At 42.3% G+C, this 25641-nt stretch overlaps 1 protein-coding gene across 1 annotated transcript in view; it reads right to left on the bottom strand.

The window, feature by feature from the left end:
• The window catches only part of FER1L6 (fer-1 like family member 6), a 207098-nt gene extending 181682 nt beyond the window's left edge, over positions 1-25416 (bottom strand). Inside the window, exon 1 of the mRNA XM_008973935.4 lies at positions 25299-25416. Coding sequence (XP_008972183.3) covers positions 25299-25321 — 23 coding nt within the window. The 5' untranslated portion in view covers positions 25322-25416. The remainder of the gene's footprint in view (positions 1-25298) is intronic.
• Positions 25417-25641: the final 225 nt, after the last annotated feature.

The following is a 25641-nucleotide window of genomic DNA, read 5'->3' as shown; positions in this document are numbered from 1 at the left end:
CACAGTGCCATGCTAACAGCTGACACACTTGAAAAGCCTTTAGCCACCCCATAATAATTCTATTTCTGGAATGCTTTGTAAGTTGCAAAGAGCTTTCATTTGTAGATATGTGAGGAAGAAAGGACAGGTCCCCCATTTGATACAGTAACTGTTTAGATTCCAGAAGCCTTGAGTGACTTATTCTAACAAGGGGTACAACTGGAAACAGGGGTGGTCATGAAAGTATGCCGCTCAATCTCCAGCTACAGGGAGCACACACTGACTGACAGCTCCAGCTGCTGAGTCTTCCTGCCGGTCACTGCATCACACTGAGGCCATGCATCCTATGGGCTAAGCACAGCAAGCAAACTAACTCAAGTCCCTTCCTGCAAGACATGAGACTCCTCTAATGGGTGACTTGGGACACAAGACTCCCCAACGACCTGCAGGAAACTTTCTTAGAAGATTCTTCCTAGGCAATTTTCCTTCCCTTCTCTGTCACAGGTGTCAGACCCACAAAGCCTAAAGACCCTTCTTGCTTGTCCTACTCCTTCCCCTTTATGCTCCCCGAATAAATCTCCAGCACTCCAGTAATGTCATCTTGGAACCTGCTTTTTGGAGGACCTAACAGCACTCTAATCCAGATCTTGGGATTCACAAATAGACCTTCCACTAATAAGGAGGCTCCATTTTGAATTGCATTTTGAAAACACTGGGGTAAACCTGGTCTCCTAGGACTTCTTAGACTCAACAATATGTAATAAAATTTATCAAAAATACAAAAGTACCACAGAATGTCATGGTTCCCAAACTGAAGGGACAAGATGTGTTATTTAGCTCACCGCAGTGGAGACTGGAACATTGGTTTTTCACAGGTCACAATTTAAGAAATGCTGCCAAGCCCCACCTTCCAGCAAGTACAAACCTATGCTTCTCTTGGCATTACTAAACAGCCTCAAAACTAAAGGTTTGATATTTTCTTCCCTTGTTATGCTCAGATGAATGTGCAATGCAATTGCTGAAAAGCAGGCAAAAAAAGCAAGTGACCCAGGCAACCCTCGAACAGTGTACTCTTCCCTTGAAGAATAAAAAAGTAATTATCTATTATATTAAAGCTTTGTTCCTATTTTTAGAAAATGTGATACTTTTGGATATTTGAAATAGGTGTCATCTCAAGAGACAGGTAAAGGCTGGGCGCCATGGCTCACACCTGCAATCTCAGCATTTTGGGAGGTCAAGGCAGGTAGATAGCTTGAGCTCAGGAGTTTGAGGCCAGCCTGGGCAAAAGGGCAAAACCCCATCTCTACTAAAAACACAAAAAATTATCTGGGTGTGGCAGTAGGCACCTGTAGTCCCAGCTACTCAGGAGGCTGAGGCACAAGAATTGCATAAACCCGGGAGGTGGAGGTTGCAGTGAGCCAAGATCGCACCACTGCACTTGAGCCTGGGTGACAGAATGAGGATCTGTCTCCAAAAAAAAAAAAAAAAAAATTTCAGGTAAATTGTATAAGCTTTTAAACAAGCAATGGATTCTAAGTTATCTACAAGCTTTAGCACTGGACTTATTATTGTGGGCATTACCCAGTAGATCATGTTAAAAATGGTTCCACCAAATGTCAAAAGTCAGTGACTGGACCTCAACTCCCATTCATGATTCAACACCTGAATGAAAAGGGAGTAAATCCAGTGATGCAAGTCATGACGTAGCTTTTCTATAAATTTTCTGGAGATGCAAAAGCTCGAAATGTGTGAAGCTTAATGGGAATATGCATTCCCATGTACTAAGGAGGTATTCCCCGTGTAAACATAGTTAGGTGAGAGTTATCTGAAAGAGCAAACAAGGGTCACCTTAGGGTCAAGAGACTTAAACTGAGCCTCCGCACGTTTTCCTTCTTCTCTCTCCTTGAAAAGCACAGTAATGAAAAGGAAGTGTTCTTGGTATGATAGGATGGAGGAACTCATTGCTGTTGATTACCTACAATGTAATAAGCAAACACTTCACTGATCAGGTGTCATTAGCCTTCATAATCTTGGCAGTAAGTAGAACTATTACCCCATTTCTTTTTAGATGGAGAAATAAGGCCTAGAGCAATAAAGTTATTGGCACAAAATCAGAGATTACGACTGACGTTTCTTAACATCTCTTAGTACTATGTTTTATGCTGTCATCTCTTGGGGTGTTTTTCTTTCCTATATGTCTCTGTATATTGCAACATTTGAACAAGGCCCGTCAATTACTTTGATATCAGAAAAAATTATATTTTTCTAAAATAGAAAAAGTGAAGCAAGTTTATTATTTAAATATTTGTTGAAAAGCATATTATAAATCTTGTATTACTGACCAATTGTCTATATTAGGCCATGAGTACACACAAAAGAATCAGAAAGAATGTCCTTTTCTAAAGTCGTTAATATTCTAGATGAGGAAACAAAAGCAACTTTATATGAAAAAATTAATTCTCACAGATTGTTACTGCCTCCTATCTTCTTTCCAACGTGAGTATCAAGGGTTTTATGAGTATTAGGTGGTCTCGGCTCATCCCTTAACCTGTAGGACTAGACACTCAAAGGCCTTTTCTCAGGGATCAGGCCATTCTCGTACTGTGTGACCTCACCCATTGGTCCAGCTAATTGGTCCACAAGCCAACCAGCAGTCTTAGAGGTGACCTTTCATAAAAGTTATGATAATGTCTAGCTAGATAGATAAAAGAATTTAAGTATTTTAGTATGAGGCCTTTCTTGATGAATGGAAGGTTTTGTATTTGTTAATTGACTTCATCTGTTTCCCTCGTTCAGTGAATTAGGATAGAGTGAGCATTATTAAATGTTCTTTAACAGGCTGGGCATGGTGGCTCACGCCTGTAATCCCAGCACTCTGGGAGGGCGAGGTGGACGGACCACCTTAACTTCTGGAGTTTGAGACCAGCCTGGCCAACATGGTGAAACCCCGTCTCTACTAAAAATACAAAAATTAGCCAGGCATGGTGGTGGGCACCTGTAATCCCAGCTACTCAGGAGGCTGAGGCAGGAGAATCACTTGAACCCAGGAGGCAGAGGTTGCAGTAGGCCAACATCATGCCTTTGCACTCCAGTCTGGGCAACAAATGCAACACTCCATATCAGAAAAAAAAATGTTCTTTAACAGTTAAGACCCTTGTATGAGGATAACCATTTTAACCAACAATGGTCAGGTAAAAGGAGTGAGAGAATAGATTGCATCTGATCTCTGATCTAGGTATCTAATAAATATAAGCTTTTGTCAATTGTCAGTGGCTCCCTCGAGAACTGCTTCAGAAAGTTTTGAAGCTGGGATAGATGATTTGTGTCTGCTATGGGCAAGATAAAAAAGAACAGTTGTGTGTGTATTTGCTGACTCAACTACTGAATATCCCCTGGAGTGTGACTTTTGACAGCTTGAATGCTACATATCTGCTTCTGTTGTTTACCCTCTTAACAACTGGAGGACCAGAAAATGCCAGGTGATTGTGTCCAAGTACATGAAATGTTGCAGTACCCTTAATTTGCCTTAGAAAATTCAGCACTGTTTACAAAAAAAAAAAAAAAAAAAAGGCTGCAATTATCTTTTATCTAAAAATGTCAATGTACTTTCTAAACTGTGAGAGCAACGTCTTAATTAACTCAGCAGATAATATAAAGGACCCTGAAAATCAGGTAAAAAAGTAGGACACCACACTGTCGGGGAGGAATCAGCTGCTCTGCATACCATCCCCAGGATTTAGCCTTCTCGTTGAACTTGTCCCCTGAGCAATGTGGTCTATCTTCTGGTTCTATGCTTGAAACAATGGGTTGGGGGGTTCAGAGCAATTTAAAAGCGTATGGACCGTTCATTTAGGCTGTTGGCCTTCCTCCTACAGTAACATCAGATCCCAGGGGACATGCATCTGACCGAGAGGTTATTTTTCTTCCCATCCTAATACGCAGGCTTATTCACTCCTTTCCACACCCTCAGCCAACATTGCACAGCTGTTTGAGAAGCAAGTGAAATGCAAACCATCTAGAAGTTCCCAACCCTAGGAAGCGCTTTGGAAAAACATTTTCAGATTTGATTTTTTTTTTTTTTGCATTAGCCAGTTCGCAGGATTTTAAACTCATCACTTTCTCTATTTTCCTTCTGTTGGTCCCCCTTACTGTGCATTCCCATCTCTACAGACATGACAGCACCAAAAATTAAAATTAGTGCAAGGCAAACATAATCTTATAGTTGGTCTATTGCTGTCATCATATTGCTCATGAAGCAGAGTAAAAATCACTGGATAAAATCATTTAACTTGTGGTTTTAATTACCATATGCTTTCTGTCTTCCATCACCATGGATACTGCCAGGAGCTGTGTTGAGCAGGTGTTCAGGAGCTTGCACTTCCCTGAACCCATGTGTCTCCTGATCACCAGCAGGGTCTGCACCCAGAAGCCCCTCAGAAACAGCAGTGATTATCCTATGATACATTTCTAGGCACTTCAGTGATGGAAAAGGCTAGTCAAAAACCTGCTGTTTTTGCCAAAGTTCAGAGAGGTATTTGCCAGTGTTGAATTTGCACTTTGATTCTCATTCGTATTTTTGTAAACATTTTAATCAGCAGAGCTTAGACTCTTAGTTCAATTTCCTCTCTTAAACTGAACGTGGAATATCTTATTATTCCAGAAACTAAGGAAGTGCTCAAAAACTGATGGAGAAATGTCAAAAGAACATAGCCAAACAGAAGGGGCTCCCTGAGGCAAAATATGAGGCAATTTGATTATCAAGATAAATAATAAGAGTGGATTATAACATGTTAAATAGATAATCCATAAGCTCATACTGATAATAAAAAGGGAAAGGGGGTTGGAAAGGAAAGGAGAGGAGAAATATCTTTTTTACATAGAGGAAATAAAAGAAAAAAACTTAAGTCACCATTTTACAATCCTTATAGTGATCATTAATTAGCTAAGGATCACCAATGAAGGCTGTATTAGTCCTTTCTATAAAGAACTACCTGAGACGGCGCAATTTATAAAGAAAAGAGATTTAATTGACTCACAGTTCTACAGGCTTAACATGAAGCATGACTGGAAGGCCTCAGGAAACTTACAATCATGGTAGAAGTGGAAGCAAGCACATCTTACCATGGCAGAGCAGGAAAGAGAGAGTGCAAGGGGTTAGGTGCCACACACTTGTAAACCATCAGATCTCATGAGAACTCAATATCATAGAACATCAAGGGGGAAATCCACCCCCATGATCCAATCACCTCCCACCAGGACCCCACCCCCCAACACGTGGGGATTATAATTCGAGATGAGATTTGTGTGGCAATACAGAGCCAAACCACATCAGAGGCTAAAACCATTAGATGAAAGGCTGTTGGGAGCAGTCTGGTGGTACCACTTAATCAAATGATCACAGTGATCCACAATAATGAGCCAATTGATAGCACATGCCTCCTCCAGCCATACATTGAGAACATACCATCCAAGTGCTTCTCTAGGAAAAAAAAAAAATTCAACCTGAATCTACTTATAAAGGAATAATCAAGCAAATATAAATTGAGAAAAAAGTCTGCTAAAATCTCTAAAATGTCAATGCTGACTCTCTAAAAATGTCAAATTAATGAAGACAAAAGCAAAAACCTGGGAGAACTGCCCTGTATTAAAGGAGACTAGAAACATTGTGACTAAATGCAACACATGATCCTTGTTTGGATCCTGGACCAAAGACATAAATTCCCTTACCTATAAAGGACACTGTTGGAACAAATGGAGAAATCAGAACATGTGCCATATTAGATAATGGTACTGCATCAAGAGTATCAACAGTTAACCCTGGAGGCGGAGGTTGCAGTGAACTGAGATCGAGATGGCGCCACTGCACTCCAGCAGCCTGGGTGACAGAGTGAGACTTGGTCTCAAAAAAAAGTATCAATAGTATAGTATTATACCAATTTCCTGAGTGGAGTGGAGTGAGTATTGTGGCCAAGAGGATCCCCTTGTTCTTAGGAAATGATGAATAATGAATTATTTGGTGATTATGCATTATGATGTCTATGACTAAATGGTTCAGAAAAAAGCAAGGATATAGAGAAAACAGAAAACAGATGGTGAAATGTTAACTACCATATCAAGGTAAAATGCCTACAGGTGTTTATTACTCGATCTTGAAATGTTTCTGCAGATTCTCAAAATAAATAGAAAATTTTTAAAATAAAACTTCATGAGAAAAAGCTGGAAAACAAAGCGAGGAAAGTGGTGAAACTGGATAGGATTTGGAGAAAGGGAGGCTGGAAATGACCACAGTGCCTTGGTTCTAGATCTGAGTCATAGTTACATGACTTCACTTTGATTGTTTATTGAGCTGTCCATTTTTGTTTCATATACTTTTCCTCATGTTGCTCAATAAGAAACTGATATTCTAAAATCTTGCCTTATTCAATTATTTTCCACATTTTGTTTCATCACCAACACACTCAGACCTGTGCATGTGTGCACATGCACTCACATGTGTGTGCACACATATGCATAGGAGTTGGGTGCTGCTTGCTATGTGCCAGACACTGAGTTATGCACTAGGGGAAAGTGAAAACCTGATCCCTGTGTCTGGCAGCTTATAGGCCAGTGTGAGACTACACACACACATATATGCTATGATAGAAAGATCAGACTATAGGGGGAAGTGGGTGGGGAGCAGACTTCTCCAAGGGCATGTCAAATAACCATGGCTTTGAAGGATGAGGAGGATCTGGGCAACAGGACATGTTACTTTCTGCTCTGGTTCGGAACACTGCATTTACAGGATCCATTAATGACTTTGGGGACATCCTTTAGTGATGAGTTTTAGAGCTGTCCAGAGCCCTCCAGCCATGGGGTGGGAACAGCCAGACCTACACCCTTTGCTGAAAGATGCTCCTCTTCCTCAGAAAAAGTAACCCTCGGACACACCAGGTGTGGGTCAGGGGAAGGCACTGATTTAATCAAGAAAAACCTGGGGCTCACAGAGGTTGAATGGCTGGTATAAAATCAGGTCATTAATGGCAGAACCAGGGCCAGAACCCAGCCACATCCTGTTCTTTGATAGTTGACCCTTTTACCTGTCTGTCTCCTCTACTAGCACAGCAATAGCTTGTTTGGTTGGCCTGATTTTGTTTTTATCTGTAAACTTCTGAAGGGTAGAATTTATACTATTTTCATCACAAGTAGCCTCATACACATAAGCACAATATTTTGCAAATGCAGGTGCTCAATGAATGTGTTTAATACTCCAACCCCCTAATTACAGATAAAGGAAAAGAAGCCCAGAGAAGCTGCAAGTTGCCCAGGTTCCTATTGTACTTGCTGAAGGATCTAATTCTAGAAACTAGTTCTTCTTTTGCCCAGTCCTCCCCCCACCATTACACTAATGCCTTCCTGCTTTGGCTAATTTGAATGCCACCTTCAGGAAACTACCAGATCCAAATCCCTCCTTCACCGTTGTTAACTTAATTTTTAAAATTAGCTCATCAGTTATTTTTCAAATGAATTTATATTAAAACTTATGTTCTATTTTAAACAGAAAATGAGTAACACATGCCTTAAAGTAACTTTAAGAATAAATACGGGGCCTGGCACGGTGGCTCACACCTGTAATCCCAGGACTTTGGGAGGCTGAGGCAGGTGGATCACCTGAGGTCAGGAGTTTCAGACCAGCCTGGCCACCATAATGAAACCCTGTCTCTACTAAAAACACAAAAATTAGCTGGGTGTGGTGGTGTGAACCTGTAATCCCAGCTACTTGGGAGGCTGAGGCAGGAGAATCGCATGAACTCAGGAGGCAGAGGTTGTAGTGAGTCGACATCACGCCACTGCACTCCAGCCTGGGCTATAGAGCGAGACTCCATCTCAAAAATAATAATAATAAAATAAAATAAATACGGTAGGGGAAGAAAGACACTGTTAAATAAACTGCAGCTCTAATAGAAGCTGTTGACTGAGATGGTTCTGAGTAAAAGGCCTATTCTCTCCTTATTCAAAAAAGAATTGGCAAGTTTTAGAGAGCTAGAGCTGTTACAGATAAGATTTCTTTTGCAAAAGCAGAATTGAAAGATATTTTTTAAAATAACTGTTTTTGTACTTCAATATTTAGTTCCATGTCACTGCACTCCCTAAAATTATGGCTTATACCCCCAGCAGGATGTGCCCTGTAATTGGGAAAGAGTTCTCTGTCTATATTTTTGTGTTAAGTGCCTTGACTGTTGAGATTTTAATATTTGCAGCAAAAAGAAACAGAGACCACAATATTTGATAGCACATAATGAATTGTTGATGATGTCACTTGTAGAGAAATTGGGGATGGAAGAAAACTGCTCAGGCTCTGTTCAATCTCATCCTTGAAAAAGAGAAAACAAACAAGAAAACATTGTCTTTGCAGTTCAGTTACTAACAGGTCTTTCCTGCACTGGCCTATTGCGGTGGGTTGGATACTTGGCAGAGGGTTGTGAGGGTTTCTTAACCCATATCCTGCTGTACTTACCAACTGCCCTTTGTCTTTGTAAACCAAAATGATTTGTTTTTCTCACAACAGATGTGTACATAGCAAGTGAATTTCAATGGAAACAAGAGAGGTCCAGACACACTAATCCCAGATGAGATTCCTAGTAAACACCCCTCCTTGATCCCACAAAGAGAAAGTGAAAGAGAAAGAGAGCTGATTCTTCCAGTCTTCTACCAGCCTCCGTGGAAGAAGCTCAGGCTGGGGTAAAACTCATCCATCCACCATGCAGTTTTAGTGGATCTGTTGGTACACAAGACCCTGCCCTGGTTATTGGGCAGATTTACAACTTCCCATTAACATATCATTTTCCCCATGAGATACAATAAGAGATACCACGGAAAATGCAGGCAGGGCCTCCAGAGCTTCAAAGGGTGTAGGTTTGCTGTTCTTACCCTTATGGCTTTGGGGTCTCTTGACAACTCTAAAGCCTACCACCAAAGGATGTTTCCAAAGTCATTAATGGATCCTGTAAACACCATATTCAAAACCATAGCAGAAAGGGCCTGTCAAGAAGAGTACAACCCCAGTGGGGTGGAGGTGGGAGTCAGCCATGGGAGTCTCCAGGAAGATGCTCAACCCATGCCTCCTCACAAAGGGAGGTATAGACGTGATCTCCATCCCAAGTCATCAGAGGCCCTCCTCAAACTACAAAGACCAAGACCATGAACAGCAACATCTGCTTATTAAGTCCTACCACGTGCCAGGTACTCTGCCCAGTGTTGTACATGCACCAGCCCATTCCATCCCACAGCAATCCCTGAAGCAGGCACTAGTGTCATCCCTATTTTAAAGACGAGGAACCTGAGCAAGTTAAGCCACTTCTCTGGGGCCACTCATACAAAACGTGGTAGAAATGGAATTTGAACCCAGGCACTCCCTCCCTGAGCACAGGAGATTAGTCACTGTGCTCGCCCATCCAAGTCATGAGTGTCCATAGTGCTCACCATTAAGTCCTGCCTCTTCTCTTTCTAAGGCCCAGCTCAAATGAATGGCTCCTTCCTCTGCCCTCCAAATCCACTACGCATGTGTTTATGTGTATATGTTATGGCACTGTTAATTCATTTATTCATATAACACAAATATATTAAGTATCTTTATAGGCACCAAGAACACATGAGACAAAAAAAAAATGTCAGGGAGGGAGGAAGCTGTGGTTATAAAAAATAGAGATGGACAACATGTGGGATCCTTGTGGCAATGGAGCTATTCTGTATCTTGATTGTGGTGGTGGATACACAAACTAACGTGATAAAATTACATAGAACTAAATACACACATTCACATCCACACACATCCATGAGTACAAGTCAAACTGGGGAAATCTGAATAAGATCAGTGGATTCTGTCAATGTCAATATCCTAGCTGTGATATTTTTCTATGTTACCTTTGGGGAAAACTGGTTAAAGGGTACGTGGGACCTGTCCGTATTGTTTTTTACAACTGCATGTTATCTACGTTTCTCAATAATTTACAATTATCTCAATAAAAATTTCAATTCTAAAAAAAAAAAAAGAAACCAGTGGAAAATGTACAAGAGGCACAGACCTGAGGCTAGGAACTACTCAGTCATGTACATACTTATCTTACCCACTAGACTGTGGTATCACTAAGAGGGGAACACACGTCTCTTAGAGTGCTACAGCCCTAGGGGAAGAAAATGAAATAAATTTTCATGTGCTTTCATGTGCTTCCTCTCTCCCCAGTTCTCACACCTGACTTTATTTGGTAGTACTGACCCCTCATGCCAAAGATGTACCCTGATGTCTTCCCTTCCTTGTATGTTACCCATCAAGGGTAGCCCTCAATACCGTGTCTCCAATCAGGATATAAATGACAGAGTCAGCGTAGAGTAGTAGAATTGGAGGGCAACAGAAAGACCACCAGCCCCAGAAAGAGGAGACCTGCCTCTGTATTGACCAAGTTAATTCTTCCTTGATGCAGACTTCCTCCCTAGAAAAGGGAAGAAACAGTAAGCATGAGCTCTGGCAGCTAAGAGGTGCTAGTGTCCTGGAAAGAAAATAGGATTCTGGAACCAAAAGAGCTGAAGTTAATTCTCAATTCTACTACTTACTGTCTATGTCTCTGTGGATAAATTATTGAACCTCTCCAATTTTTAATGTCTACAAACAGTTATAAAGGCTGTTCTCCTTTCCCCACCTAAATGTGAAAACACTTTGAAACTCCAGAGCACCAAACGAAAGCCCTGCCCAGTTCACTGCTGCATCTCATGCATGTGCATGGGGCAGAGTAGCCACTCAATAAAACGTGTTAAATGAATGAATCAAAGAATCACATAACAGGCCTCAAGTAAGACCTTATTCTTTGTTCCAACCATCCCTTAATACACCTCTCAAGCCAAGAACCGGGAACATTCTAGAGGACCTCTAGTCAGGACTTCTTCATAGCTCATCTTTTAATCCTCAGGAGACCTCATTCCCAAGGCCATTGGTGAATTCCAAACTCATGGATTCACACTGGTGAGTTCCAAGCTCATAATAATACCTATTTCACTGGTAATTAAGTCACCCCCATTTCCCTTAAAAACACTTTGCCTAGGTGTGCCTCACTTTCTCTAGAAGGCTATTCTCAACAGCATATCAGTTTAAGTAAATGATGACTCCTGTAAGAATGACCTGGCAAATAACCCTGTTCTACTGATAACTTTCAACAGTGAAAGGAGATATATATGAAAGAATCCTGTTTCCTTGTTATTATCCTCAGATTCCAGTTGTGTCCATTGGATTTCTTAATTGCAAACCACAGAAACCCTCTCTGGCTTAATTAAATAGAAAAAGAATGTGTTAAAGGCTGTGAAACCATTTTCAGATTTTCAAGGAGGCACAGAGAACCAGGCTTGAAGATTACAAAGCCAGGAGCAGTGCTCACCTCACCACAGATAGCCCTGGGGAAACCCCACCTCTGGACACAGACACTACTCATCCACCCCACTGGGAACTGGAGGATGCTGCAGAACCTCTTCTACTCCCCTAAGAAAACAAGCCTATTTGCCCTTCCCCACAGCAGAATGGTTCTACTCTACCTGTTTATTTGTGCCACTAGCTTTACATTCAAAATCTCAAATGCAAGCCATCTGGTTGGTGGAGCCTGTCACATGCCTGCATTCTAGCTGCAAGGGAAGCTAGGAGCAAGTTTAAATTTCCTTTAAAGGAAATTTAAAGGTGCAGAGCAGCCAAAAAGAAAAACAAAGGTCCATTCTACCAATAAAAAACTTCAATAATTCGCCATCAGGCTACAGTAATATTAGTTCATCTAAGTATCATTTTTGCTCCAAAAAAGTTTAACATATTAGAATATTCATCTATGTTACTTTTGTATGCAAAGTTAAGCATTTATTAAGATTTCGTAAGGAAAATATGAGAAGATTTTTTTCCAAATGCCATTCAAAGATAATTTACAAATCAATGAAACCTTCTTATATTCCTGCTGATAAAGAAATTAACATCCTAACTCTTACAATCATTTATAATAATTATATAAACAAAAGCATCCATTATACATGATATGCATATTGCATCCATTTCTGGAAAGAAAAAAAAGCCATGAAAAGAAATCGCCAGACAATAAACACTGTGATATATAAAGTTGCAAGAAGGGATTCAGTAAAGCTTCATAAAGAACAAATCTTGTCAAACTAAACCAATTCAGCTCTCTAACCAAGATAAGTTTAGAACATTGAGAAGAAGCAATAAATGTGATCTATTTTTATTTAGTCAGGGTTTGGCATTCTGTCTTACATAATGTGAACGTCAATAAAGTAAGATAATACCAGCCTGCCCACCCAGCTATTAACTAGAAGTACAACTTCTAAGAAAAACATTAAAGTAAGATTTCTACTAAAACAAATGGTGCTGCTACAAAAAACCAACGTAAAGGTTTTCAAAACTCAGGATAATTATTACAAAATTTGACAAGCCAAAAATCCAATTTAACAAAAACTGAGCTGCTCCTTGGATATTTAAATACAAAATTGTGAATTCTATCAATGTATCCTGGCCACTCAAATGTCCCCCAGTTTTCCCAAAGGGTCAGCACAGATTCTACTATTGTTGAGCAGCTTCATTAGAAACCTGGATAGTAGAAAGAAAATTTCTTTCATGAAGCCTCTTGCCTTACCTAGCGACTGCATTTGCTATTGTTACTGACTTGCTGAATCGCTTCAGCCAAATCACGAGTTTGAATAGTTTTTTTCCCAAAATGAGATTGGTCGTTGATTCTTGTTGAGCTATCTGACTCACTTCTAGGCCATAAAACTAGGCTCCCAGGAGACTCATCTTTTTTTTTTTTTTTTTCCTGCCTGCTGACTATCTATGACCCTGGGCAAATTACAAAATTTCTCTGGGCTCCAGTGTTCTTACTAGCACCAATGTTGGGCCAACTCTATCTCATAGAGTATCATGAGCATTAACTAAATTGATACTTGTAAAGTGCTTAGAACAGTGCCTGGCACATAATAAATGTGAAATAAATCATATGTATTACAAGCCCACCTCTTTTACCCCAAATCTTTGGAGTCCAATATGTTATGAAATTTATAATCTTTCTGATTTTAGGAGAGAGAGAGAGAATTAAGTAGTCTTCCATTAGAGTCTAAGATAATATTTCATAGTAAAATGTAATATTTCTATAGCAAATAGATATATTACTTAGAATATATATTACTTAGACAATAAATAGCTTCACATCAGGTCGTACAGCAAAAGAGTTTGTGCCACACTGAGAGAAAACTTCCAGTTTTCAGAGCTGTATGGATGTTGGAATTGTGAATAAGAGATTGTGGGCCTGAGTTGTGGCTATTCATAGTTCATATTCTGTGCCATTGCCTTATTATATATTCTACCCCCTAAAGTCTTCCAGGTCTCCTGAGTTTCTGATTGATCCCTGTATTCTTTGTATACAACCTTGGCCTAATGTTAGACAAGGTTTGCCTCCCCCACCATAACCCGAACTTACATCCTGCCCGCTCTAGCCTTCCTGGTGACGAACTCCCAGAGCTGGCCGCAGGCCAACCTTTCCCCTGTGCACACTCGGGTCCTTGTGCACGGGAGCCAGACAATCTGGCCCAGGGAAACTGCATGGGCCACCTACTTCCAGGCCACGTGGACATAGTCTTTGTCCCAGAATCCAGAGGAAAGTAAGCCACCGGGATTCTTAAACATAATACTAACCTACCCTTAGAAGGCCGTCATGCAAAGAACACTCAATATGACATCACAACAAGATTCTCTTGAACTTCCAGGAATGTATGCCCAGCATCCCAAGTCTGAGAAGCACTCCTAAAGCATGCACTAGGGGACTGCTGCCACCATGTCACCAAATTTGAATATCTAGTCCCATTCTGAGTGTTAATTTACACTGCATTTTTTTATAAATGTTGACTGCCATAATTTATATAGCCATTATAAGAAGTCAGTGAGAACTTTAACGCCTTTTCTGTCATCTCCCAATAAGAAGTGAGCAGGGCTGGTTTCACAGATGTGCCACTTGTGCACTGGGCTCCATGCATAGACAAGCCCCATGCTTGCTTTATTGCTCTGCTCTTACCATCTTGAAATTCATAATCATTGTCAAACAAGGAGTCCCATGTTTTCTTTTGGACTGGGCCCTGCAAATAATGTAGCTGTACATGGAGCTGATGTTTGTAAGCAAAGCATTCTGTTATTTTCAGAAGGACCACTCAAATGTGTCTGGAAAAGACCAAACAACCCCAGACGGCAATGGTCTCCAAGGAAGGGTAGGCACACTCTGGGGTCTGGGCAAGACCGTCCATGGCAGTGCAGGAAGGAAATATTGAAACTTCTATTTATGTACACTTTATCTCATTGTTTATCTCTGTTTTTGAATGTTGCCTCCTGCTATGCTTTCTTCCTTCCATTTCATGGTAATGCCAATTTCACAGAATTGCCAATTTTCAGCTGGGCACACAGCCACCAAAATTACAAAATTGCCTTTCCTGGCATCCATTGCAGCCTGGTGCCTTATAGCTGATATGGCCGTGTGATCATTTTTAGCTGATAGGATGTTGGTCAATATGATGCTGTAACTTCCAGCTCTGTCCTGAAAGACAGGTGTCATGTTGCATCCTGCCAAAATTTTCTTCTATCCTGCTACTTGGAATGTGGATAATTCAGCAAACCATCCTGGGCCTCACAGATGAGTGAAACACTGTCAGGATTTCAGAGCTACAGGGAGGCAGAGGCTGGGTCCCTGGGTTCCCTCATAGAGCAGAGCTGCCACTTTGACCCTAGACTGTCTCCCTCCTAACTATTCCATGAGAGAGAAGTCCATTTCTATCTATTGAAGCCACTGTTTTCAGTGTCCATTACATATCGATAAATCAACATTCTAATTTGTCAGTACCTTAATACAAGAATAAAATTTATTAATAACAAATAATTGTAATCAGATGGGCAATCAAAAATTTAGAGATTTCACTTCTAGGAAATTGAATTTTAGATAGCCCATTGAATTTGAGATATATCTGGATCAAGGTCACAAGTTTATCTTAGATAAATAAGTGAGCAAACATGAACAACCGGGGAAGCATTCTATTAACATTACACTATCCTCTTGGTTTTGACAGTGACCATGAGAGAACAGGGAGGTGAACAGGACGCAACCAAGTGAAGAGGAAAGTGTGGCTGCTTGCACCATCTAGCAGCCTTTCTTGTTCAGTGCACCTCATTAAAACCACAGAAAATGATTTGTGTGGGTTTTTTTCTCAATTCTCCCAGGAATAGTACCTAACTAGTAGCATTCTAAATGCATAGCAGAGAAAATGTATTACATACGATGGATGCCTCTGAGTGCCAGGGCTTCATCCTCTCGTGGAAGCCTGGTTGAGACAGACAGAGTGTGCCCTGATTAACCGAATATTCCAATTCACTATTTTCACATTATTTTATTTTATTTTATTTTTTGAGATGGAGTTTCAGTCTCGTTACCTGGGCTGAAGTATGATCTCGGCTCACTGCAGCCTCTGCCTCCCGGGTTCAAGCGATTCTCCTGCCTCAGCCTCCCAAGTAGCTGGAATTACAGGCATCTGCCACCATGCCCGGCTAATTTTTTGTATTTTTAGTAGAGACTGGGTTTTACCATGTCGGCCAGGCTGGTCTTGAACTCCTGACCTCAGATGATCCACCTCAGCCTCCCAAAGGGCTGGGATTACAGGCGTGAGCCACCGCACCCAGCCATATACTTTTTTTTTTTTTTTTTTGAGACTGAGTCTCCTCTGTCAACCCAAGCTGGAGTGCAGTGGCTCGATCTCAGTTCACTGCAACCTCTGCCTCCCAAGTTCAAGCAATTCTCCTGCCTCAGCCTCTGGAGTAGCTGGGACTACAGGCACCCCCCTATATATTTAGTAGAGACGGGGTTCGCCATGTTGGTCAGGCTGGTCTTGAACTTCTGACCTCAGGTGATCCACCTGCCTTGGCCTCCCAAAGTGCTGGGATTACAAGCTTGAGCCACCATGCCCAGCCAGATTTTCACTTTTTTTTTTTTTTTTCTTAGTTGGAGTCTCGATCTGTAGTCCAGGCTGGAGTGCGGGGGCATGATCGCGGCTCACTGCAGCTGATCCCGGGTCCCAGTTCAAGCAATTCTCCTGCCTTGGCCTCCCGAGTAGCTGGGATTAAAGCCACGTGCCACCATGCCCAGCTAATTTTTGTATTTTTAGTAGAGATGGGGTTAGTTAGGTTCCTCATCTGTAAAAATGAGGTGATAATAGAATCTACCTTATAGGGCAGTTGGGAGGATTAAATAAAATAATGCATGGGCTTAGCACAGGGCCAGGCATATGTTAAGGGTTCCTTAAGTGTTAGCTGCTATTATTGATATTGTCATCATCATCATCACCAACATCATCACTATGCTTAAATTACTGATTTTAAAAATAACCTAAAATAAATTGGCTACTGTTATGCATAACTTTTTCTGAGAACTCGGGAGTACCTGCAGAATTTTGCAGTGCCCTGGGGAAGCAGCATGACATTGAGTTGAACTATATGAAGTTGCTTAGAGTCAACTGTTTTTGACCCATTCAGATGGCAATTTCATATAGTTCAACAGAATACGTGGAAAAAGCAAGGGCATCAAAGCCAATGGCCGTGCATTGCATCTCATTCTGCAGGTGACATTGACGAAGTTGCTTCATTCGCCTCTCTGTGCCTCTGTCCCATCACCTAGAAAATGGAGTTTGTTTCCTTTTCCTCCAGGATCACAGCTGTGAATATCCATCAGCATCTTGCTGTCTGATTCAGACATTTTCTCTCCACCTTTGGAACCCTTGGAGGAGTTGGTGCAAAACACCTGCTTGGGCCTCTGGCTCAGATAACTTTTCCTCTGTCATTATCACCACGCTGCATAGCAGCTCATTCGGCAGAAATGCGGTGAGCAACAGCCCCTCCATAGTACAGGGAAGGATGTGGCTAGACTGAGAGCAGAGAAGGCAAGACAGAATGGGGGTCTGGGGGGGCTGTATAAATCTCAGCTATTGACTTCTCCGAAGCCAGGGCCAGGCAATGAGATTTAGTGGGAGGGAGGAAAGTGGGGCTTTGGATTACACACTTTGAGTTCAAATCCTGGCTCCACCGCTTACTAGCTACGGAGTCTTCACCAAGTTCCTTTAAAATCTATCTCATTGGGCTGCTGTGACAGTCAATGAGATCAAGGAGAAAAAAGTAAGGTGTGCCATCGATTTATAAACCACACCACAATAATTATACACATCAATTATAAGCTACCCACAGACCAAAATGTGAACCTTAAGAGTCCAGAAACATGTCAGTTTCTCTTGGCAAAGGGACGTGGAGGATTTCCAGGTTGGCGGTGCCTACGGGAGCCCACGGCTCTGCTGTATTTCATTTATCACCAGCAGGAGGCGCTGCCTTCTCTCGCTAATGGTCTCTGAGTCCCTGGCACACACATCTTAGTTCCCCCTCACGATGGGCGGCTGGCTCCCTGCACAAAGTCCGGGCCCAGGCAATACTCTGAGAGCCTAAGCCTGCTTCTGACCAGGTTTAGGCCAGAAGAATGGCACACCAGCTTCTCTTGCTGCAACCTAAGGATTCTCTCCTCAGTCGGAGGTTTTTCTTTTTCCTGTTTCCTCCAGTGACTCAGAGGGAAATTCTCCTTATCTCTCCAGCCACAGATGTTACCTTCTGTCACGCAGAATAAATGCCCCTGCCCCCAGCAGGCAGTCAGCTGGACAGCCAAGATCCCAAAGCCTCCCACAGCTGCAGCTGAGGTCATGTGAGCCACCAGCCAACGCACACAGATGGCAGCTGCTGGGAGCAGGGCACCGGGTGCATGTTGGCTTGTTTCCAGTTGGCCATGAAAAAGTCTCCGTGCAAGGGGCCTGGAGCCATGGCTCTGAGGGATTTACACTGGAAACCACCTGAGGCAAAGGTTGAAATCATAGTACCTGGGGCGAAGGGAGATAAACTGGCCAGACTGTTTCACAATTCCATACTTCCCTCATGCTGCTGCCTGGCCCAGCCCATCCTGTCAGAAATGGAGAAACAGTGCCTCAAACAGATGCATGAACTTGCCCAAGGTCTCACAGTAGATCAATGGCACGTTACAAGCGGCTTGACAAACACCTTTCAAGTTTCTCAGCCCTAGGGCAGCCTCCACACTAACGCCTTTCCTGATGCCATCATCATCAGTAAGATCCAACCTCCCCACAGCTGCCCTGTGGTGCCCTGACTTGACTTTTATCCAGCCCCAGATACCCCACAGCTTGCATCGGTTGACATGTCTGGCCCTCTGCAAGAGTACAATCCTCACACCCATCAGGATAGCTACTACCCCCCTGTCCCAGCACACACTCAAAAAAAAGGTAAGGTGGGAGAATCACTTGTGACCAGGAGTTTGAGACCATCCTGGGCAACACAGCAAGATCCAGTCTCTACAAAAAAAAAAAAAAAAAAAAATCCAAAAATTAGCCTGGCATGGTGGTGGACACCTGTAGTCCCAGCTACTCAGGAAGCTGAGGCGGGAAGATCACTTGAGCCCAGAAGTTCAAGGCTGCAGTGAGGCAAGATGGCACCACTGCACTCCAGCCTAGACGACAGAGTAAAATCCTGTCTCTAAAAACTTAAAAAATAAAAATACAGAAAATAACAAGTGGTGACAAAGATATAAAGAAGTTGGAATCCTTGCACAATGTTGGCAGGAATGTAAAATGGTACAGACACTTTAGGAAACAGAATGGTGGTTACTCAAAAAATTAAAAATAGAACTACCATGTGACCCAGCAATACCAGTTCTGGGTATATATCCAAAAGAATAGAAAGCAGAATCTTGAAGAGATATTTGCACACCCATATTTGTAACAGCACTATTGATAATAGCCAAGAAATAGAAGCAACCCAATATCCATCAATGGATGAAAGGATAAACAAAACTGTGATATAGACATATAATGTACTATAACAATGAAGGAAATCTTGTCACATGCCACAACATGGATGAACCTTGAGGACATTATGTTAAGTGAATAAGTTAGGCATGAAAAGACCAATAGTATTTGATTCCACTTATACGAGGTATGAGTAGTATAGGTAGTCACACTCATAGAAACATAGAAACAGAAAGTAGAACGGTAGTTGCCAGGGGCTGAGAGGAAGGGAAATGGGGAAATGTTTTTCAATGGGTATAGTTTCAGTTTTACAAGATGAAAAAGTTTCAGAGGTCTATTGTACAACAGTGTAAATACATTTAACACAACTGAACTGTACACTTAAAATAGTTACAATGGTAAATTTTATGGTTTTTTACAGTTAAAAATTCCTCAGCAGCAGACCACAAAATCCCTGAGTAGGGAGAGGCCCCACAGATCACTAAGTGTATCCTCCTATACTAAGCTGGAATGTTTTCTACACAACTGCAGCCCTGCTAAGTGGTCACTCAGGCTAGATGTGGGCCCTCCTGGCCGAGCTCTGGCTCGCAGACATGGTCACTGTGCCATAATCACCCCTTCCAACTCTTGGGACCACAGAACCAGTCTAATCGCGGTTCTTCATCACAGCCCAGCATAACTCTCAGAATACTGTATTTCTCATTTGGCCTGGACTATGACCCTCAGAGGCTAGATGATGGGGCCATCCAGGGTCAAAGAAGGATCCATGGATTTGCCAGAGGTCAGACACAAGTCACAACCTGCACCACCAGCCTCTCAGGAACTTCGTTTCCCATCCACTTGATTGTCTTGCAAGAGTCCTGATGACCTCATCGTGGTCCTGATGACCAAGTCCACCTGCTCCAGTGGAGTTAGGGTGAGCCTCAGGGTGGGAGGTGAGTGGAAATGGAGTCTGTCAACCTCAAGAACAAAACCTGCAACCAGTGTAATCACAGAGTGTCCCAGGCTCAGAAGGGGACTTGAACTTGGGGTGTAATGCTCTGCAGTCACCGCCTTGCAATTCTTCATAAGAATTTGAAATTGTGTTTTGTAAGAGAAGTATGATGGGACAGTGTACATGTGCCAGGGGCTTAGGGCCTTCACCCTTGTGTGTTCCTCCTCCTCCTCCCACTGCCTCCTTGCCTCTCCAGGAAAGGTTCTTGGCCACCTGCTCCCCCTTGCTGGCCCAACTATCTCTGTTGCCTTTCACAGGTGCAGAAGAGTCCAAGTCAGGCACAGGGACCTTAGGTGATTGATGTGGAGGGGAGCTCCGGGTACCTATGAGAGTCTGTGCTTGCCCCATGAGCATCCCTGTGCTTTAGAGAGAACATGACATTATTAATAAACCCAAATAAAAAGCACCATGACAGATCATGAGAAAGACTGTGGAAAACAGAAAAGACTTTTTTCCCGTCTTTTAAACTTAAGGGGCTCTACGTTTCCATTTTGCACTGAGCCATGCAAATTATATGGCCAATGCTGCCCAAGCACATGGCTTACTGTTCCCAAGGTACTGGACCATGAGCAGAGGTGGCTCCTCCAGCCATTGCAGTGCTGTGCTGTGGCAGGCCCCCCAGGGCAAGCACTGAGGGGCACCTGTATTGCCTACACTGGCAGGACGCTTTTCAAGTACAGGGCCTGCTGCTGAACCAGAGTCCTTCCACAATTGACCTTTATCATATGCCTCCTAGACATCTTTACTTTACATAAAGAGTAAATGCAAAGCGAGTCCTCCGTACAAAGAAGCCCAGCCTGGACCAGTTAAGGAAATAAGCAAACCTAAGGCATGAGAAGAGGTAGCTGGCCCCAGGTGTGGGAAACAGTCTCAAAGGACCAACTCTCCCATTCTGTGCTTTATGCTCTAGCAAGCCTGGACAACAGTGCCCCACTCTCTCTTCTGGCCTCCAGCCTCTCCACTGCTGAGACTTGGGGGCCCCCTCCCTTCCTTCCCAAGGAGTTCTCACTCATCCTTCAAGTCCCCACTCTCCTACGAAGTGTTCTCATTGCCTGCCAGCACTCTCTGCCCACCCAGAGTCATTGTACTGCCTCCCCTGGGGCAGGATCCCACTGGAGCCATCCACTCTGAATTGCAGTTCCTGTTGACCACTGTATGTCCCCTGCTGGACTGAGAGCCCTTGGATGCCAGGGGCTGGTGTGTTTTCCTCCATACCCCACGCCTGACCCCGAGGGGCACTCTCTAAATGTTTGTTAAACTGAAAGGAATCCAGCCCCAAACTTCGCCTTTACACTGGAATCTCCCAGAAATCCCCTATCTGATGCCATCCAGGCTATTCTTAAGAACGCCAAAGCAAGGTCAGTTCAATCACTGCTGAAACTGATTCCAACATTCGATGACCACCCGCCTGCCCCTGCCACCACCGCCTAACAGCATTCACTCTCAGCTCTCTGCTAAACACTTTCTGCCATATTCTTTGATTGTGCCATGAGATTGAAGTCTCAAGACTTCAGCTAAACCTCAACTTCCCACAGCCTACACTTCTCTTGTCCCTTAATAGCCCCTGACACAAATACAAATTAAAGTTTAAAAACTTTTGACCTCTGCCTTCCCATTCCTAGGAATTTGTCCTGAGGATGCAATTGCACATAGACAAAGCTGAATACACAAGGATGATAATTATAGAATTATTACATGGGAAATGTCTCAAATACTTATCAACTGGGGACTAATTAAATAAATTTTGTACACACAATGGAATATCATGCAGTGCAAGTATGTATTTGTTGAATTTTTTTTTTTTTTTTTTGAGACAGGTTGTCTCTCTGTCACCCAGGCTGGAGTGCAGTGGCACAATCTCAGTTCCCTGCAACCTCCACCTCCCGTGCTCAAGCAATTCTTCCACCTCAGTTTCCTGAGTAGCTGGGACTATGGATGTGCACCATTATGCCTGGCTAATTTTTGTATTTTTATAGAGATGGGGTTTTACCATGTTGCCCAGGCTGGTCTTAAACTCCTGGGCTCAAGCTATCCACTCGCCTCGGCCTCCCAAAGTGCTGGGATTACAGGTGTAAGCCACTGTGCCTGGCCTGTATTTGTTGAATTGAAAAGATGCCCACTTCCCAAGACCTAAGCACAACCTTCATTAGTTCAAGGGGAAAATGCAAGAAATGCAAGAAAAGGATTCAACAGAATTCTAGAATGCTATGACAAAAGAAACAAAAGAGAATGTCGTCCATTTTAATGTTAAACTTTTCAGTCATTTTCCCAGTAATAAAACTTCCAGTGTATGTTGATAATGTTCAGAGGAAAAGTAGGTTCTAGAACAGCATGAATAATGTAATACAATTTGTGTATAAAAATGTATATATGCATAGAAAGATGCCTGAAGAGAATTTTACATCAAAAATAAGTATTTCTCTCTGGGAGGTAGTATTTGGGATTAATTTTACTTTTTGTCTTTACACCTTTTCCTGTATTGTCTCACATTTTAATAAAGATTGTGCCTTATTTTTACATTCAGCAAAGACTGTAGAGCTATGTTTTTTCTTTGGCGGGAAGGAGATAACATCTGGAACACGGAGGCTTTCAACAAATAGTTAAATGAAAACTGACTCCTAGTCCTTTTGGCCCTGTGTGAGATTTAGACAAATGTCATGAATACCTGAAGTGCGGAAGGGCCTTACTGACTGTTAGAGTGCACAGCAATGTCCCAGCCTGTTCTTTGAGTGGATATTATTGATGTACTGGACACCTCAACATCAGTCAAGTCCTCTGCACTTTCAAAAGGCTTTCCCTCTCGATGTCTCATTTGACCTTAAAAATTAGATTTAGGGTAAGTTCCCCAAATTGAATCTCCTAAATGTGTGTCTGATCACCATCAGTCAACATTTCCTGTTTGGCACAGTTATTTATCAGATGGATAAATGGGTGAGTGGGTAAATGGACGGATGAATGGATGGATAAAGGAATGAATTTATATCCCTCTTTTACAGACAAGAAAACTGAGTAGAGGTGAAGCATTGTGCCTAAGGTAATGCAATTACTAAATGATAAAAATCAGTGGGTTGGAATTGCTATTCTCTGCAGTCTTCTAATCAGCTCTCTTTTATCCAAAATGTCCCCAAATCCTGTTTTCTTTAGGAGGAAATACCTCGGCATCACTGACAGACACACTTGGTAAGCAGAGGTGGTAGTCAAAATACCAATGGCATGGGTATCAACCTATCAAAGTGCCCCAGCCGTGGTGCTACTGCAGGGCCCTGGACCTCCTGCTAAACCAGACATTGACGCATTAATTGCTGGATACAAGTGGGTCTTGGCTGTCAGAAGGGCACTCAGTGGGCTCAAGACAGGAGCTGTTCACTTACTGCTATGGAAGTGTTTCATTATTTTATCAACTAATATAACCATCCAAATGCACCATGGTTGGATATAAGCCTTGCTAAAAACCTCCACAACACTAAAAGGGTTGCTACCTACATGAGAAATTTTGTTCTCTCTTCACTCAAAGCAGAGCGCTTACTCCAAGAACTATTTATAATGCCACTTAAAACTTGCAATCCAATAAACTCAATCTGCATGACTAGATGGAACTGATTGTCATTATCCTCTTCTAAAAATTATCCTAAGCCTGACTGTGGCAAGAGAGTAGGGCAAACATATGGAGAGAAAAGGATAATTTGCAATGAAGAAGGCAATACCATAAAAGCTCAAAAAATCCATGAGACATTAGCACAGATCAGTGCTAGTCATGAGCCAGCATCCCAAATACATGTTTGTGTTGAAGGGCATCTTTGTTCCAGGTGCCATCCAAGAATCTGGAAGACAGTAAGACTGACCCTGATCTCAATTTGTTTACAGTCCAGGAGGGCAGAGGGAGAGATATTCATTAGCAACTGTTGTATAAAGTGGAAAGATCCAAGAAGACAGGAGCGCTTTGAGAATTCAAAAGAGGGAGAGTTTACTTCTACCAGAGGAAATCTAGGAGGGCTGTCTGAAGAAGGCAGCTTTGACCCTGGGTCCTCTTTCAGGACAGGCAGCATTTACACTTGGGGATGAAGGAAATGCACCCTCAGAGATCAACACAGGCTCACCTTGAAGCAAACATTATTGTCCAAGCATTTACCAGCAAAATATGCAAAATGGACATAGGGTATACTTTACTGAACTTGTCATTCTCAAATACATCCTGCCTCTCACTTGCCTGTCTTTACTCACGCTGTCTATACCTTCCACCTGGAACATTCTTCCCTCACCCTGACTCTCACTTCCACATTCAAGAATGTCATTTCCTCTTCATTCTTCACTTCTCAGTTTAGATGCATATCCTCTAAGAAGACTTCCTTGATCCCCCTAAAATGGATTAAGTGCCTCTCCCTGCCTAGGCTGTAACAGTATCCTGAACTTATCGCTATTGTAATACCTGCAACACTCAAGTTTTGATTGTCTGTTTCATTATAGATCAAGACTACTCATCTGTAAACGTTCTGAGAGAGGGATCTCGTCTGGTCCATTTTTGTGGACCTAGTGCCTAGTGAAATACCATATTCATAACATGGTCAACAAAAATTTAATTAATGATGAATTGAATTTTAACAGTCAATCAGCCCAATTCTATACTAAATCCTGATTCTGTCCCTTGTTTGAACTCACAGTGTACCCATGTAATTCTACCAAATTACTTTGCAGATGAAAAGAGACAAGTGGAGTCTCTTTTCACTTTAAAAAGTGTCCAGACCCTTTTTATCCTGCCCCAAACCAAATGAAAAGCCAAGGCCACCCCTGAACCACATGACAAACTGCCCCTCACCCCCCTGGCTATCATGGCCATGAAGGCAAAGTTTTAGCCCCAGCAGAGCTTCCTAAACAAGTCTGTGAGTGAAGCCAATGGACATCATTCCTGCAAAAGAATTGAAAGACCTCAACTCTCATTTACAAACTGAGATAAGAGTCTTTGAAGCAGAAAGAAATGGGAAGAGGAAGAAAAGAAACCACAAGCTTGGGTTGGCTTTCCAGTTTAGTGCAATTAAATAAGGAAAGGCCCTGTTTGGAAAAAAAGGAAAAAGAAAAAAAAAAAAAAAAGCATGTAATACCTTTTATAGTTCAGTTCAAGGAATGAAAATTTTTTTAATATTGAAAACATTAGCAATAATTATCTCCAGTGATAATATGAGTTATGATTAAATTCCTCTTAGCTTCTACATTTTCCAAATATTCTAGAGTGAAGATTTATTTACTCATCAGAAGAGGAATAGTTTCTTTTAGATGCGTGATCAGGCCCAGTTGTCCCTCCTGGCCCACTTTTTCTTACTAACCCTTAAGTCTAAATTAACCCATGAAATTTTTGAGGGGAGACCCTTGCCTCTCCCAGTCCTTTGACTCTGGCCACACCCATAAGCTTTCCTGTTAAGAGAAGGAAATATGTTACTTGGCTTTGGATGGCTTCTCCATTCTTCCTCTTTTTAGCAGCTCCTCTGGGCTAGGAACACAGCAAAATCCTGATGTCTGCCTTTATCCAGATCCTGGTCACAGGCTTCTGAGTTTCTGAGTAATTGAGTGGGTGAGGCTATTTGTGGGGATTGGGGGTTGGGGGTGTGGCTGAATCAACATTCATTGCTGTGCATGGCTGTTTGCAAGAATCATGTTACTAAGTGCAATCAAAAGTGCGAAGCAAACTGTCCCACAAAGAGTGGATCAATCTTCCAGGCTTCTTAACCATCCCCACCCACTGACGTATATATATGTCTTTTTCCCCGTCAATGACAGAGCCA

The sequence above is a fragment of the Pan paniscus genome, chromosome 7 (genome assembly GCF_029289425.2).
Source record: "Pan paniscus chromosome 7, NHGRI_mPanPan1-v2.0_pri, whole genome shotgun sequence".
Classification (NCBI taxonomy): domain Eukaryota; kingdom Metazoa; phylum Chordata; class Mammalia; order Primates; family Hominidae; genus Pan; species Pan paniscus.
The sequence above is the reverse complement of the archived record's forward strand: the minus strand, read 5'-3'. Positions and strand labels throughout refer to the sequence as shown.